The sequence below is a fragment of the Anopheles cruzii genome, chromosome 3 (assembly GCF_943734635.1).
Source record: "Anopheles cruzii chromosome 3, idAnoCruzAS_RS32_06, whole genome shotgun sequence".
NCBI classification, from domain to species: Eukaryota; Metazoa; Arthropoda; class Insecta; order Diptera; family Culicidae; genus Anopheles; species Anopheles cruzii.
Genome location: NC_069145.1, coordinates 4419108 through 4437114, shown reverse-complemented (window position 1 = coordinate 4437114; position 18007 = coordinate 4419108). Strand labels below are relative to the sequence as shown.

Sequence of the window (18007 nt, the reverse complement as noted above, 5' to 3'; positions counted from 1 at the left end):
GGACTTATATGGGGATTGAGAAATCAGCGGACAATCTTGGTCTGCAGCTAGGCGAGAATAATACCAACATCATGCGACAGAAAGTTTGAAGTCGTTTCCAGCTTCACCTATCTAGGGTCGAAAGTTAGAACTGACAACGACATAACTGAGGATATTTTCAACCAACAGGTCATTCTGCAGTCCGAAGAAACTGTTTCGCTCACATCTCGCGAGCGTTACAAAATGGACGAAACCCGTATCTTAGCTCAGATTGATTTCTGGCCAACGAACAAAAATACTTTTAAAACTTCAATCTTCAAAACCTCTTTACTTCAATTTGATGCTAGAATCTTCGAAGGGGTCCACGGTCTAAACTCAAACACCCCGGCGCCTTGGCGCGTACAATCGAATTTGAAGATTTGCTCCAGATTTGCGACCTCCTTAACGCTCGCCTCCGAGAAGCAGACGCTAATGGCATTAGATGCGAATATAATATTCGCTGTTCGATATCGCATTACAAAGCATCCTGCTGCCTGCGGTCGATCGGCCGACTGTTCGCCGACTGTCCGCCTAGCAGCCGTACCACGGCACTAACAATAATCGTCTTGTCGATGTCGAACGGTGCCACAACGCAATCGTGTGCTGCGACGTGCAGACGGGTCGTGGTGATGGCCGGGAATTGAATATTGATGAAAATTCGAAGACCGCTCGAGTCTGCTTAAAACATGTGGTGAAGCACGAGTGCTGGGTGTGCCGCCGTGCTTGTCAGAGTGGATTAATCTGGCCATTGAAGAATCGGATTCAGCAACCGCCACGTCGGAGTGTCTTCCAAGAAGGTGGGATTACTCGGCGGTACTCTCGACGCAGTTTAATGCCGACCCTCCCGACCAAGCCACGAGCTACGGCGAAATCCAACCCTCTGACTGATGGCATTTCTCTCGTTTCCCTCCCCCCTTTTTCCCCACACAGTTCCGCCGGATATCATCAACGAGGAGTCGTCGGCCGACATCGCGGTGCAGGAGGGCGAAGATGCGACGATCGTGTGCAAAGCCGTCGGACACCCGACGCCCCGGGTCACCTGGAAGCGCGAGGACGGCGAGTTCATGCTGCTGAGGAAACCGCAAAGCCGCGAGCTGATACGAGGTAGGCCGCCTGCTCCCAAGAACCCCCAAAGCATAACCCCAAAACCGCGTGCGTGTGCGCTGTCAGACGATTCTCCGGTTGCCAGTGACCCTTCGAGGACGAGGTGGAAATTAATTAATCAACATATTGATGCCCGTCGTGATCCTTTCGGCGAAACATTCTTCCCACGGAACGGATTATCCGGCCTACACAGACTGGCGGCCGAGCGTTCTGGTTCTGTGCGTTTTCCCACGGATTATGAATGCATGGCGCGGCTGGCTGGGCGTCATTTGTAGCGGGAGCTTAATTTCAGGCGCAACGGGAGGACGCTACACATCATCGATCTTGGCACCGACGAAGAGACGATGTGCATCGCGTGTGGCCGCGTACTTGGTCTTGTTTGATCTTTCTTGCGTGCCAATCGCTGCGAAACAATTGCTTATGAAGGTTTGCGAAAGAATGGCATTATGCGAGTACTCTTTCGCCGGAACCACGAACGCTAATGGAGTGTTGATAATGTAATCATCCCCCCTGATGTCGTCAACGTCGTCGCTTCGTTCGCTGAACCGCGCAAAACTTTGCCAATGTGTATGCATTACGCCATTGAGTCATTAGCGGCGTGGAACCGTCGGTCGGAAAAGTTGCAAACTGCAATCATATTAGTAGCAAAATGGCGTTGGCAGGAGCAACCGTGTAATTTATTTTAAAACGGGTTCATAAACATGGCCCTCCGTTTTGAGGCAGCGCGAAGCGATTATGATTGTTTTTGACGTTGCGCTAATGCAATAATGGCTTGAAAGCGGCGATTCTTTGTTGAAAGTTTTTTAACAAAATGTACTCCAAATTGGTATGGTATTGATGTGGGGTATGGAAAACTAAATCATTTAGACTGTTTGTTTGTTTTGTATGTGCTGCCTGTAGTCGACTGGAATGATATCAATGAAAGAAGGATGCAAACGGGTCCTTAAATGAATACGAAAGTATCAAAAATGAATATCTGTTTTGCCTCCTTTCAAAATAATTCCCATTAGATATTGTTCATTTGTACCAACATTTTTTTCCCATCCTCGAAGCTCTTCAAAATACCTTTTCTTTTGTGATTTTGCTCCACCTTTGATGCCGTTTTAATCCCCTTAATCATAACGTAGCGTTGTCCTTTCAAAAAATGTCACAGGGGGTCAGATCTGGGGACGGCAGGGAACGATGGCTGTGGCATCTTTAGTGTGTTGTTTTTGGCCAAAACTTCCCGCACAATCAACGTTGTGTAAGCAGGAACGTTATCATGGTGCAACAGCCAAATTCTAGAGCATTGCTTTGCGAAAATTGCACAAAACTTGCCGGTAATATTGATTATTGACCAATTACGACCCTCTGGACCAAATTTGGCTCTTCGCGGACAGAGTCCAAAAGCTCCTTAGAAACGCTAATCCGATGCTGGTTTTGGTCGAAATCGGTCGAAAATCAAAAATGAGCCACAACACGTACAAGCAGAGCAGCTGTCAAAAATGAACTGAATATTGAAAATGGCCGACATTCAAAAGTCGCGATACTTTTTGAACACACCTCTTATACCGTCATTACTTACTCTTTGAAGATACGAATATCTGAGTGGATCCAAAAACAATATTCCGAACAGTCTTCAATAGTTCTTCAAAATGTTTTAATATCGATATTCGATACTGTTGAAAGCGTTTGATCGATACTTTCAACACTCAACGCCCTGTGCGTACGTTCGGTGGCATCGGTAACGGTGATATCGAGCAGAAATTTTATCATTAAAAAGTCCCAACGATCACTCAAAGGATATTAAAAAATACTTTCGCAAAAACATTCACAAGTCAACGATTTTATGGCCGTATCGGCGGAACTCAGCGCAGGCGGAAAATGGAATTTTATGTTTGCCATAGCGCCCGGGCGAGGTCCCGGCGAGGCTCCCGGCGCCATCGGAGGCGATTGATCATGGTGTCATCCAAAAACGGAACGAACGAACGACCGTGGACCGAGCCCGAAGAGGGGCTCCGACAACGAGTTATTGCAACTGCCCCGGTGCGAGTCGTTAAGTCGGCTGACATACGTGGAATGCACTCCAGGGCGCGAGCGGCGGATATGTAATAGTGAGTAAACATGAGAAACGCCACATCCGCGGTCCACCTCAAGGGTGTCTCAAGATGCTTCTTTCCGATCGCGCCGCTGCTTGCCTGCCTGGTGTGAAAAAGCGGGACTCCGCCAGCTCTAATATGTCAACCGGAAACATAAATACACCATTAAACCGAACTCGACTTGCATAACGAGCACGAGCCATCACGGGGCCCAGGCAACATGGCGCCGGCAACTACTAATAAGTGTCAGTTTGACGAACATTTGCAGTGTGCCGAACGAACGGACGGGGAACGAAAATTCGAAATCCACGGCACCCGAACGCCCGAAGCCCGATGTTTACGTTTGCGCGGCAGTGCAACCAAGCGGCGCATAATTTATGCTTAATGTCGTGGGAAAGCAAGATTAAATGTCGTCGCGCCCTTTTTCGGTCGCCCGCCTCAGCCCACCTCGCCCGTCCCGGGCCACGTTAAACAATGATAAAACTCCCTTGGCTGCTGCAACCATCCTGTAGCCTTCTTTAGAGCGAGCATAATATTCGTTTTTTTATTCCTATATTCGCCACACAAGGGGAAGGCTCAGTCATGCGGGGCGTCGTGGGGCGACATTAGCTCGCCGGCATCCTCGCCTCGGGAAGCTCGCTTTTCGGGGTGCGAATGGCACACCAAAGGACGGGGAGTCATCACGGAAGCAGCCCGGGAAGGTGAAAAAAGGATTCCATTGTTTCTGACATCGCCTTCCGCCCCGTGGCTCTCTTTCACACACACACACACGGGGACTTACAAGTTGCTTCTGTGCTTCGAACCGAGCGCTCGTTTGCCATCCTCTCCGTGTCCTCCGCTCATTATCCTCCAGCACCCTCCTCACGAGCGTCACGTGATGCTGATCCGACACGAGTTGCCTTTCAGGTCTCTTTGTTTCTGCTTCTTTTTTGGGACCACTGCACACAACGCCCGGGACCAGGGACACGAGACCCACCTGTGCGCACGGGCTTACTTCCTTGTGTCAGTGTGCTTTCGGGGTGGGGGCTGGGACATTCTTGGTGCCGCGCGAACGGGCTTCGCCATCTGGCGGAGCCTGAGATTTTTTGTAAGCACACAAAATGGCACTCGCTCGCACGCTCGCTAGTCTAGGTGCCGGGCCGGGATTCACATTTACTAGATGTGCCGGACAGGAAAGTGCAATATTTCACCGCGACACACGACCACGCTGACATGCTCTCTATGCGTAAAATAATTGTAAAAACTGTGGGGAAAAAACGGCGTTGATGTTAGCTCAAAAAGAGTGCAACAACATTACGACGGTGGGGTTTACCAAGGTACAAGATAGAACAATAGATTTGCATCACTGCACCAGCAGCCACAAGAGTTACGGTTGCAACTAGCGGGAGTCTGACACTGAAGGTTAAAAATACTTGTACTTCCTAAATGCTGCCAAATTCGAGCCGCAAATTACCCAGCGATAGACGTCACCGTAGCGGACTTTTTAATACTGATGAGAAGCTATTTTCATTGGATCTAGTAGTCTTTCTCGACTCAGGATCCTCATCGTACTGTTATTCACCTCACTCACTGTATTCACCTCCCCTTATTCACCACATTAGAGCAGTGAAGATGTGAGGCAATTAAAAAAACACCTAAAGTAAGTAAAAGCAAGTCTTACTAGGGCTTCCGGGGCATAATTTCTACTTTCACTCATTTCCTAAACGCATAACCACCAGTGTGGATGCAGTCTAAGAATTCCACTTCGCTTTTGTTCAATTCACGGTGGCACCGTGTCCAACTAAAAGCTTTCCACCGTACGACGGGAAGTAGCAACGTTCTAAGAAAACGAACAGCCATGAATGACGCTGGAAAAGGATTAAAAAATTAAACGCAAACACCAGAGTTAATACCGTCACGCTGCTAATGTGGAAACATAAAGCCGGCTAGTCCGTCGTCGTCGTCGTCGTCGTCGTTTTACTTCCGGAAGGTGTCCTCGCACTCCACAGCAAAAAAAAGGAGTGTAGAATTTAATGCATCCTTTGGCGGTGGCACCACCAAAGGCAGCCGAGTGTACGTGTGCTCAGACCCCCAGACCACTGGGGCACAGGGAAACATAAAAAATGCACACCATCGCGGGGCGCAGTCGCGGTTTCGGAATACTTGCCACGCGGAGTCCTTCCCGGAGTCCGTGCCCGTGTTCTGGTGGTGTGCACGCTGTAGACGGGTAGAAGCTGTGCCCGATCATCGCCCCGGCTTCCGGAAGTGTCCGGAAGTGGGTGTCATCCGGTGTGAATTATTCAATTTATTTCGTAAGAACATGATTTACTCGTCTCGCCGAGTCGCCAAGGACTTTGCGCAATAACGCGCCCCCTCCCCGGCGGAGGAAGGTTGTCCCCCGTAAGGGTTGTATCAAAGACAATGCGCTCCTGTCTCTCTCGCGGCCCGGGATAAGCATTATGTACACATTTGCATAACAAATGTCGGAGCCCACTCGGAGAGGGCGCAAAGCGTCTGCTTTTGGTGCTGCTGTCTCGGTGCGTCGTTCGCCGCCACGGCCACGGCCAAGGCCAGGCCAAAAATGAAATGTATCTTGTGTTAATATTTGGCGTAATCTCCGGCATGGGCTTCCGTTTAAATATGTCGTTTTTCATTCGGCAGCACAATTTCAAAGAGGGGATATTCGCATTCGATGGCTATGAAGAGGCACTTCATTGATTGACAGCTGACGGCCGTTCTTTTTACTGGAGACTTCGACATCGAGACAAGGCGCTTTAAATAATGGAACAAGATCCGGTCTTTTTCAACGAACCTAGTTCACTTACTAGGTGTGTGCGTTGAGAATCGGAATTTTAAAAAGATGGCTGTACCTGCCGATTGGGACTTCCCAGTTTTGCTGTTCATTCATCATTACCTTGTTTTGACATCAGGTAAATGATTTCAGGTCGAAAAAAAATTATTTCGGTGTGCAACCCATCATTTAAAGGGTTAAACTATGTCAACTTTTGTGCCTGAAAATGACGTTTTGCGGGGATTATTATTTTTCTGCTCCTCTTGAAGAAAACTGCTTCGGAATCGCACCAAATGCTTGTCGGGACTTGTGTTTGGAAGATCGCAGTGCTTTAAGTGGTTTAAAAAACCAAAATGGCGATTTTGACTTAACAAAAAAAAGCGTCAAGGACTCCAAAAAACGGACTTTCTGATGGGACAGAAAGGTGTGGTGTTTCACAAGCTCCTAAAACCTGATGGAAACGTTAATTCCGATCGCTACTGACAACAAATGATCAATTTGAACCATGCATTGATCGAAAAACGACCAAAAAGCAATTCTAGTTTTCAATGGAGGCGCCTGGTGGCCCGTGGAATCAAGCACCAGGCGCCCAAAAAACAAAACTGTTTCAGGATACTATCAAATCACTTGGATGGGAGCTGCTATCCCTCCCCGCGTTATTCACCAGACTTGGTTCTTTCCGAATATCATTCATTTTCATCGATGGGACACGTATTGGCTGAGCAGCCCTTCGTTTTTCTACGAGGAAGTCGAAATGGGATGACTAATTAGTTTACTTAAAAAGTCGAAGAATTCTTTCGTCTGGGAATCCATGATTTAGCAGAGAGATAGGAGAAATGTATAGCTAGCGATGGCACATACTTTGAATAAAATAGAAAATCGCATTAAAATTTTATAAACATTTTTGTGTGTGAAAAAAATTCCGTTTCTCGACGCAAATCCCTAGTACAGTGGTAGAGATTCGTTTGGCCGAACAAAAAATTCTGGAAAAAAAGCAGTATTGTATCAAAATGAACTTGTTTATTCGTGTTATCGCACTGCATTCGTGTTGGTGCATGGGTTACTAATAAACCTGTGTGATATGATTCAAGTATGTTAGTATTTGTGAGCTCTGTGAGGCAAAATGTGAGCAAACGTCAAAATTTTGCTGTTGTAAGCTAGATATTCGTTTGGCCGAAGTGGAAGCAAAATCGAGTTTGTCGTATCGTTTTCGTTCAAAAGTGATTATTTGTTTGGCAGTGTGAAAGTACAACTAAGTAAGATTATTTTAAGCATCAGAGATGAATATTTTGCTAACACCCTTGTTTTGAAAACTATTTTCTAAAGAAATGACCAGAGCTAAGCGACTCACGGAGGAAGAACGCAGATTGATCAGAAATTTCAAAAGCCAAGGCTTCTCCAATAATTCAATTGCCATAAATATAGGTATATCTGAGAAAGTCATACGAAATTACCTTAAAAAAGGGTCAAATTACGGAATAAAAGCTCCCACAAAGGGAAACACTAAAATTTCCCTACGCTTGAAAGGGCAAATAAGGCATGAAGCAGCCACTAACAACTTATCATGTAGGGAAATTAAAGAAAAACTTGATGTCCCAGTAACAATTAGGCATATTGCACAGATCCTTAATGACTCTACGAACATCAGATGGAAAAAACTGAAAGGAAAACCTAAGCTTAATTCGACCCATAAGGAGAACCGCCTAAAATTTGCCAGAAAGTACATGAAATGGGAGAAAGAATGGCAAAATGTGATATTTTCGGACGAAAAAAAGTTTAATCTAGATGGCCCAGACTGCTATAGCTGTTATTGGCATGACATAAACAAAAAAAACATCGTGCGATCCAAGCGAAATTTTGGAGGTGGAAGTTTGATGGTGTGGGCAGCATTCTCATACCATTCGAAGCTTCCTATTTGTTTTATCTCAACCCGAATGAACTCGGAAATGTACCAAGACCTACTGGAAGACGTTTTAATTCCCTACCTTGAATTGATGGCCATGAGGACTTCATATACCAGCAAGACAATGCATCGATCCACATTTCCAAGCAATCGAAGGCTTGGTTTCAAGATAAAAACATTCCGTTACTCGAATGGCCGGCCTGCAGTCCAGATTGTAATCCCATGGAGAACCTTTGGGCGATATTAGCTAGACGGGTTTATGCAAATGGACGTCAATTTAACGACATTGCTACTTTACGAGCAAGTATTCAAGAGTGTTGGACCAATATTGACATACAAACTCTACAAAAATTGTGTGAGTCAATGCCAAACCGCATTTTTGAAGTAATTAAAAGCAGAGGTAGTCATACCAGTTACTAACTTTTGACTAGCATCGTAAAACTTCTCTGTAAAAACTATTTTTGAAGAGTTCGGCCAAACGAATTTCTAGGCCAAAATTGTCGTTTTCCTTAATATTTACCAGAATTGATTTTTGTTTTTTGATTTCGTTGTGAATTATGATAAAGAGTAATGAAATACAACACTAGATTTTTTAAAAATGACCAAACATCTTTAACTATTGAATAAAATGGAAAAAACTTACTTCGGCCAAACGAATCTCTACCACTGTATAACCATCGATGCCTTTCTGGCAGTCAATAACTTTTAGGTCATTTAGTACCTTTTTTGGACAAAACGCGTCGATAGCTGAATGTAGTACAAAAATGGCTCTCCTCTTGATTCCATAAACACTTTAAAACAAATAGGCCCGTTTCGTTTAACAGTTTCACAACAAACAGACCGAAGTGGAGCAAATATTTGATTGATTTCCAGAAGGCGGGCCCCATTTTTCAGCTGGCCGATGGCATCTCGCTCCGTAGCATCTGCTGCTGCGGTGTTAACGTTCGCCGTTTAAGCTCCCACTCACTCGGTCGAATTCGTTTCGGCGGGCGGCACATAAACTTCGGATCTCGCTTTAAGCCCGAAAATAATTTCCCGCTCCCGCCGAGTGTCAGCTCCATTGATTAATGGCACCTCCGGGACCTTTAGTTCTCTCTTGCTCTCTCTCTCTCTCTCGTTTTGGAAAAAAGGCAAACCAACGAAGTTCACGCAACATAAAAAGAGCTCCACGCACCGGTCACGCATACCGATGCGCCATGCGAGAGGAAAATTGTTTATTAAATCAGTCCTGCTGCTGGCTCCTTGACCACCGTGGTACATCCTCGCCGTCGTCGTCGACGGACATCGTGATTTCGGTACCACCATTGTCGGTCCGGTTTTTATGGCCCAGACCGTAAAGTGTGCGGAGGACACCCGGCGGGGTCAGGGAGGGAAACAAACAGTGGCCACATCGAGCGCTGCGGATACGGGAGCCTCAAACGGACGAGCTACAACGAGAATTACCGCGAGTTATGATGCTCAGGAGATTGTTTTCCATCAGCTTCATGAGGCTAGGCTGGGGTTTGGTTTTGTGGCGCCGATTTCACGTGATACTCTGCACCGGATCACCTTTCCGACCGGCAGCGGCCGGTTTTATGAAGAGGCTAAAAATACGATTCGCTCGCTTGATTTTTGAAGCACGCCTCGGGCCCGATCCCAAGACAAGACAGTGAGGACGTCATAAATTAAGGGAAAATATCTATCCCGCTCATCAGAAGCAGAACATTATGCCGTCCAGGTCGTCCGAAGTCCACCGTGACGCGCAAGGTGCTACGGACTACGGTTTTAAGTTGCCGTCGCCGAGGAGCAGGAGATAAAACAGAGCGCCTGGAAATTGAGCGAAGCTTCACGGTGGCACCGCCGAGTTCTTCAGTGCGAAAAACCGTTTCACAGTTTTAATATCCGGATCCGCGGATCCCGGAGCCCCACGCGATGTACGCGGCAAATGATGTGGAAAGTGTACCTCAAAACCTCCCCCCGTCAAGGCCGGGACCGGGAAAAGCCATTTGCCTTTCTATTGATTGTTTCTACCGTCCGTCTGACTTCAAAGCGAGTGCGGAACCCGGCCGCCCGTCCTGGGCAGGATTGCATTTCGGCTGCGGCACTCACTGCGCTGCACTGCTAAACATTGAAGTAGGCGAATGGAGAACGAAAGACGCAAAGAATTGAATGCTAAAGTTCGCTTATTTGCTGAACGGCCGAACGATCGATGCTCCGGGAATCGCGCCGAGGAGGACTCAGGATGCAACAGACTACTAAATGGTCGATCGATCGACACTCGAACTCGGTTCGAAAACTTTTCAACCGCATGCCAATCACGTCGTTTATTGTCTTCCCTTGCCGTCGAGTGTTGCGAACATTACCATAACCGGAAATCGGGAAAGAAACCCTGGAGAACTCCAGGTCTGCCACTGGAGTGGAGTAAGACTCTTAGCTCTCGGCTTTTTTTTTTCTTTCTTGTCGCGGCGAAGAAAACACAACAAACTTCGAACGGAGCGCCGTTCGTATTAATAAACAACCCGGTCGAAAGTTTCACCGAATTGCACAAACGGAAGACACCAAAGAGAGAGAGAGAGAGCGCAGCATTGTCTAAAGTTCTGCCCGGTGCACCGGCGCTGGAGATTTGGAAATAATTTACTAGCCCACCCTATATCATTGCGCCCGCCCCCCGTTGGAGCCGAACAGGGACCGTGTGCGAGCATCTGTATCCGGCTCGGGCCGGGCTCCGGGCTCGCCACGAGCGAGTTTTGCGAAGACCGCAACTACGAAGTGCAAACTTTTCGAAGGCTTCGAGCTAGGAGACCTTCGACGGAGAATGGGCCAATGTTGGGGCCCCGGGTTCCCTGGTCTTCGGTATCCGGCGGACTCCTCCGGCGAGTGTGTTTGTCTACCTCGCAACGGTTCGAAAGTTATGGTGTATCCGAACGAATAACTCATGAGGGTGCTCGCTCGCTTCGAAGGTGCGCTGTGGGCCGTGCAAGGAAATTGGCCATAAAACTGACTCCCTGTGCGCGTGTGTGTGTGTGTGTGTGTGCCTCTAAAGGAAGGCAAATTTTGTGCTCCACCAAAAATTAGGGATTGGTCGAGGGATGTCGTGCACAGGTAGCTGACACGGGTGCTGATGGCCGCTCAGCCTGTCTCAGCCCGGCCGCCAGGATATTGCGCCGCTTTGTTTGTTTATGCTCTCTCCTTCCTTCCTGCCCTTGGTTTGGGATTTCCCGGAATAGGCGCGTGGCAGGCGCGATCCTTTCTCGAAAAGCGATACATGGAACCGGGGACACCTTCCAGGAAATCGGGCGCCCCACCCATCGGTGACCGAAATCGATACCGATTAACGGTTGTGTCACCCTTTTCAGTGGTGCTCGGCGGATATGTAAACTCCCCGTATCGACACACTACTCACGAAGTGTGTTTAGAACCCTTTCGGAAGGACCCCAAGGACAGGGAGCCGTGTTTGGTCGGGTGGTTGGGAAAATTGTAAAAGGAAATCATTACGACGCGTCTCGATTGGATTGGAAAGCCCAAAGTGTGTTGGCCTGGCCTCGAAAAAGGGGTTACCTTGGGTTGGTTTTGATTGAGGTTCCGGAAAGGGTTCCCGGAGGTTCCGCTTGTCCCGGCCCGGCCCGGCCCGTCCCGGTGAAGATTTGTTTTGTTAGAAAAACTAACATCATCATAATGATTCCGAAGGAATGTACCCGAGCGGTTGCAAATGTAGTAACATAAATCAATCGACAGGACATTAAGATCGTCGTTCGTTGGCGCCTCTGGGGCCCAAAATGGGACCTTTTTCGATGGGGGGTCGTTGCTGCCGATCTAGCATAAATTTTACTCTGCTTTAAAACTGTATCAAATATCAAGTCCCAGCACGTTTCGCTGCCCGATAAAGGGTATCTCAAATGAAGAGAGCAAACACATGAAAAGGCGTACAGTATCTCTCTTGTCTGTTAGTTTGTTTAAGTTATCTTCCCTTCGCTATAATAGCCTTTTTACTGCGGCTTAAAAGGGTTTGGTTTTTGACAAATGACTCTTAAATGGTTGTCTGCCTGGAGATGGTATTTTTATATTTAACCTTAATACAATGTTTCTTTAAAACATTATGCAGCAAGTACTAAAAAATAAACCCTGTGTCTGCGTCTCTTTGCGGTCGTCGGATACGAGCTTCTGCTTCCGAAAACTATTTGTACAAGGATATCTATTTCATGGTTTCGAAATCACAGGACCAATGTAAAAGATCGTGTTTATGCTGCCTGCAACTTTGGAGCACTTGACAAATAACATTCGCCAAGCTATGTTCGAGACCCGAGATGTACAACAAAGTCAATGAAATTGCCATAGATCACGAGGTTGTCCCCTGAACGATAATAAATTATTTAAAACCTAATTTTTCATATGTTTTTTAAGTTCTTTTTTTCGTAAACAGACATTTAATTTATTTATTTATTTTATTTTTTTTTACAACAACAGTCAACAGGCAAGTAAGCCTAATTGACAATAAACAACTTAACTTAGCACTTAGAACTAAAACTGACTGACTGACTGGCTGACCGACTGAATGTCGACGAACTGACGAACGCAACGCAGAAGCTGGTAACCGGTACTTTAAAGGAGAACATACACGACAGTAACATCGATGAATCAGTTACTAAGACGACATGAAAGCATAATCCTATACTATTCAAAAGTTTACTCAAGCTTTGAGCACGATAAAAACTCACCACAAATTTATATAAAACTTTCGGATTCTGTTCGGAGTGCATAAACGCAAACTTTCAGTGATTCAACAGAGGCAACTTTCAACTCACGAAACGAAATATTCTAAATCACGTTCAACCCATGAACTGGCGATTGAGGTCTGTAATGGAGTAAACTATAAAAAGAACCCTGCAATTTATTGCTCTTCAAAGTGATGGTCACAAAATGTGTCCGCTAATGTGTCCACCGCCTTATCTATCAGCCGTTGATGTGAGCGAGATGTGAAAACTATGTCACTCCGCGCCGTGCACCAAGGATTAGCTCGTCCCTCCCAAAAACCGGTGGCGGTCACGGGTCCCATCGTTCGCCTAGCGAAACTATACACTTTTGGCCCCATAAATTCCCTCGGGCTCGGGGGGGGGGGGCCGGTCGAATGCACCATAAATTGCATTCGATTTGCAGTTAAATCCGATTGCGCACACACAAGAACGACGACGACGCTGTGACGTTGAGCAATTCAAATCCCGATTCCGAAAGAAACACATTCCGATTGACTCACCGCTAGGGAACCGTTCGCATGTGCGCAACCATTTCGCCGTTGGTAGCCTGCGGCGAATCCCACCAATCTTCGGCCGAAAGGCTCCCCTTACCTTATAGAGCCACCCTCCCCGAGCCGGTTGTTACAGAATCCCATTAAAGTTCCAATTACATAAATTTATACCCGCGACTGAATTTACAGCCCCAAACCTCCCGAAACCCCAGCGCCGTCCGTCGCGGCCTTTCTTTCCCGCTCTAATCCACCACGGGGGCACCGGGTTCGAAGTCGCTTACACCCCAACCAATCATTCAAGTTCTCCGCGGGGAAGGACGGCGCAGGAAGCTTTAACTACCGCTCGACCGGTAGAGCACCCTTTAGTCAGCAGGACCTCGCGTTTTATTCTAATTCTCCCAATATTCATTCGCGTTTTCCGCCCTTTTTTCTCTCTCTCTCTCTCTTTCAGTGGAAGCGTACAACGGCACCCATCTGCATCTGCCGAAGCTGGAGCGAAGACAAATGGGCGCTTACCTGTGCATCGCCTCGAACGATGTTCCGCCGGCCGTTAGCAAGCGTGTTTCGCTGAGTGTGCACTGTAAGTAAGCACCGTCGTCGTCGTCGGCACGGCGCGGTCCGATTCGAGGAAAAATTAAACGACTGCCACGAACACGGCGTCTGACTATGTGTGTGCCCGGTTCCGTGGGGTTCTATTTAACCCACTTAATTTTTGCACGGACCCGTCCTGCGCACGGTGTTGCAACGGTGTTCGGTTTCGTTGTGAGGTTCACGCCAACGGAACCCGCGCCACATTATTCTCGAATCAAGCTTACAGCCTGTTCGCTGGCGGTTACTCTCCCCACCTGCGCCCCAACGGCCAACGGCATGTATTGGTCTGTTTTGGTCTCGCAATTGCGCCACTGGTCCCGGTAATTTCTCATTGTTTCCCGCCCGCTTCCGCCCGTGTGTAATTGATTTCTCGAGGCGGAATATGAGGAAATGGAAAACATTACAATTAATTACAGTTCCTAGCAGCACGGGTCCGGGCCCGTGAGATGGATGTTTTTTTTTTTCGAATTTCCACCCCATCATTCAGCACCTATCGGCAGATGTATCGAACCACAATTCGGTTGATGGAAAGTTCTTCTGACATGTTCTGTCATTATCGAACCTAACGGACCCCAGGAACTCGACGAACCGTACGGAGTTAATATCGCAAAGTGTTTATTCGAAATGCTTACTCATTTCTACGCAGGAACTATTGAATTTAGGACCAAAACAATGAATTAGAAAGAGACGATAACGCAGGTTGTACGTCAAGGACTTGAAGTGGTATTGCTCAAGAAGCCGTCCTTGAATTCAGCCTTAAAAAACATATGCCCATGACAGTTTTTTATGAATGGTCCAGCACTACTTGCTGTGTGCTTATTACAGCTATTCTTGCTATCATCAGAAGATAAAGAATTTCCAAAGATATCGTTGACATATTTTCGTTGAGTTACTTAAGTAAACAGAAACAGGTTCATGGTAGCCCCACATGATGGGAAAATTATTAAATGCCGAATCAAAGGACATTTCAAGAACGGAACGTTAGCCAAAGGATGCTCTATGCCTAATAGGCTCGCTGCTCTTTGGACCATGTAGCGACCCCCAATAGAACCCCCCCGGGGGCGGCGATCGCCCGAGGAGGATTCCGCCTTCAAAAGGAACATTGCTTCACCGTGCAGCCCACAAAACCAATTATTTTATCGAGTCCATCGGGTTCATTATTCCGGAAAATGAGCTCATCCTTCGAACAATGGAACCTTGTCGTCATCAAAAAGATCGAAAGATGGTACGAAGGGGCCTCGGCCCCAAAAACGGATAGCGTCGTACCCCGGGAGGCCGGGGATCTTGAAGCCGATCATGTAAATTTACGGCAACATTTTCGGTGGCCACGAATCGGACCGACCCACCCACCGGCTCCCATTAAGAATGGATGTGTGTGCATGTACACTAACACTCGCTCCCTGTTTTCTGCTGGGCTCTTTTTGCATACCTCACGGCGGACACACCGGTGGATTGGGGCACCGCGGTCACCAGTTGCACCGTCCGTACGTCCAACAAGTCAGCTGCTGGGGGCCCCGCTCGGCTCGGATGTGCAGCTCGAGTGCACGGTCGAGGCGTCGCCGATGCCCGTGTCCTACTGGCTCAAGGGTGGCCGCGTCCTGCCGAACAGCTTCGGCAGCCTAACGAACGGCAATTACGACCAGGCGGGCCTCAGCCGACCGGAAATGCTGCTCGATGGGTAAGTTGGGTCCACCTTTTTGGTTGCTACCCTTTACTTTTTTTTCGATTCCTTCGGCACCGGGGACCTGCCCTGCCCTGACCGGTGTGTGGGATAATTGATTTCTTCCGAGGCGCGACCTTCTGTTTCGGTTACTTTTTTATTATCCTTTTTTTACCTCTTTGTGTGTGTGTGTGGTGCCGATGCGGCGCCGTTCTCGAACAGCCCATTAGCGGTCACGGCCACACACACACACACACATGCAAGCACACCGGGACACTAATTTTCCATTTATGCTCTCTTCCTTCCAACTGGCGACTCGAAGGCCCAAGTACGGGATCGCCGAGGAACGGCACGGATTCCGGACCAACATGCGGCTCGTCGTGCGATCCTTCTCGCCGGCCGACGTCGGGACGTATCACTGCGTTAGCACCAACTCGCTGGGCCGCGCCGACGGTACCATGCGACTGTACGGTAAGTGTCCCTTCACCCGTCGGATCATTCCGTTCGTTCCGTTCATTGCAACAACAACCCAGAAGTGCGACGAACGTTCTCCGGGTCACGTGCCAAATTGCATCGAATCGTACGCGTCCGCGCCCGCTAAGGAACCCGCCACAGAGACGCAACCGGGACCCCATTAAATGATCAAATTTTGCAATTTTCCGCTTCGCAAGTGCGGTGCGGTGGTCTACATGCGGATGTGGTGCCGCTTTTTCCATTTCCCGCCCGGGTCGGGCCGGGCCGGGTGGTTTTCCGCGAAGTAATTTCGTGCCCTCTCGGTCCGCCACGAGTGGTGCCGTGTTTCCTCGGCTTTACGATTATCGCTGTTTAATGGCCGAACCTGTTGTGTCGCAGCAGCAGCACAGCGAAAGGCGAGGCCAAGTAAATTGATTGTTATCTCTCTCTTTCTTCCTTTTCACGGTGCTCGGGTTGGTTGGGAATCGAAATGCCCTGTGCCCCCCTGCAGCAGTAGACTGCGGTTGCATGCTGCAGGCAATTACGGTTACGTCGTCGTCGTCGTCCGGGGATCTGTACGGTGCAACGCAAAACCCTGGTACATTGTTGTTTCGGCACTCTCGGCACAGCTCTTGGTGGGGCTGTGTATTGGGAATCGCGACGCTGGGTGTGTTGGTGTCAAACAAACGAAGTAAGGATTGTCCAATTTTTTCTGGGAGAGCGATAATGTGTGGATTATCGAGCGAAAAAGAAGTCACGTTCAGTACGCGGATCTTTGAGTATCGATATTTTTCCTGTAAATTTCGGCGGACACACTGGCGGACATGAAAGAGTATGAGCACACGAAATTCTGATTTTTCCATTTTTTTCAATTTACAAAAGTTGATTGAATTGTTCACACTGTAACTTGGTAAATAATAGTCCGAATGTCATGAAACTTTGACAGATATCGTTTGAAGGTTGGTACTGTCTGAAAAATATAAGGATTCTGTATTTGTTTCGCCATCTATATGTCATCCTGCGAACTTATTGAGCGATGTGTTAAATCACGTTGAACCCATAAACTGGCGATTGAGGTCTGTAATGGAGTAAACTATAAAAAGAACCCTGCAATTTATTGCTCTTCAAAGTGATGGTCACAAAATGTGTCCGCTAATGTGTCCACCGCCTTATCTATCAGCCGTTGATGTGAGCGAGATGTGAAAACTATGTCACTCCGCGCCGTGCACCAAGGATTAGCTCGTCCCTCCCAAAAACCGGTGGCGGTCACGGGTCCCATCGTTCGCCTAGCGAAACTATACACTTTTGGCCCCATAAATTCCCTCGGGCTCGGGGGGGGGGGGCCGGTCGAATGCACCATAAATTGCATTCGATTTGCAGTTAAATCCGATTGCGCACACACAAGAACGACGACGACGCTGTGACGTTGAGCAATTCAAATCCCGATTCCGAAAGAAACACATTCCGATTGACTCACCGCTAGGGAACCGTTCGCATGTGCGCAACCATTTCGCCGTTGGTAGCCTGCGGCGAATCCCACCAATCTTCGGCCGAAAGGCCCCTTACCTTATAGAGCCACCCTCCGAGCCGGTTGTTACAGAATCCCATTAAAGTTCCAATTACATAAATTTATACCCGCGACTGAATTTACAGCCCCAAACCTCCCGAAACCCCAGCGCCGTCCGTCGCGGCCTTTCTTTCCCGCTCTAATCCACCACGGGGGCACCGGGTTCGAAGTCGCTTACACCCCAACCAATCATTCAAGTTCTCCGCGGGGAAGGACGGCGCAGGAAGCTTTAACTACCGCTCGACCGGTAGAGCACCCTTTAGTCAGCAGGACCTCGCGTTTTATTCTAATTCTCCCAATATTCATTCGCCCTTTTTCCCGCCCTTTTTTCTCTCTCTCTCTCTCTCTTTCAGTGGAAGCGTACAACGGCACCCATCTGCATCTGCCGAAGCTGGAGCGAAGACAAATGGGCGCTTACCTGTGCATCGCCTCGAACGATGTTCCGCCGGCCGTTAGCAAGCGTGTTTCGCTGAGTGTGCACTGTAAGTAAGCACCGAGGATTCGAGGAAAAATTAAACGACTGCCACGAACACGGCGTCTGACTATGTGTATGTGTGTGCCCGGTTCCGTGGGGTTCTATTTAACCCACTTAATCCTTGCACGGACCCATCCTGCGCACGGTGTTGCAACGGTGTTCGGTTT

At 48.1% G+C, this 18007-nt stretch overlaps 1 protein-coding gene across 1 annotated transcript in view; it reads left to right on the top strand.

Annotated features, from left to right (window-relative positions):
- LOC128273858 (lachesin) overlaps positions 1 to 18007 on the top strand; it is a 42092-nt gene that overhangs the window by 12810 nt on the left and 11275 nt on the right. The window contains exons 3-6 of the mRNA XM_053011915.1: positions 949 to 1122; positions 13546 to 13674; positions 15159 to 15363; positions 15668 to 15816. Of these exons, the coding sequence (XP_052867875.1) occupies positions 949 to 1122; positions 13546 to 13674; positions 15159 to 15363; positions 15668 to 15816 (657 nt within the window). The remainder of the gene's footprint in view (positions 1 to 948; positions 1123 to 13545; positions 13675 to 15158; positions 15364 to 15667; positions 15817 to 18007) is intronic.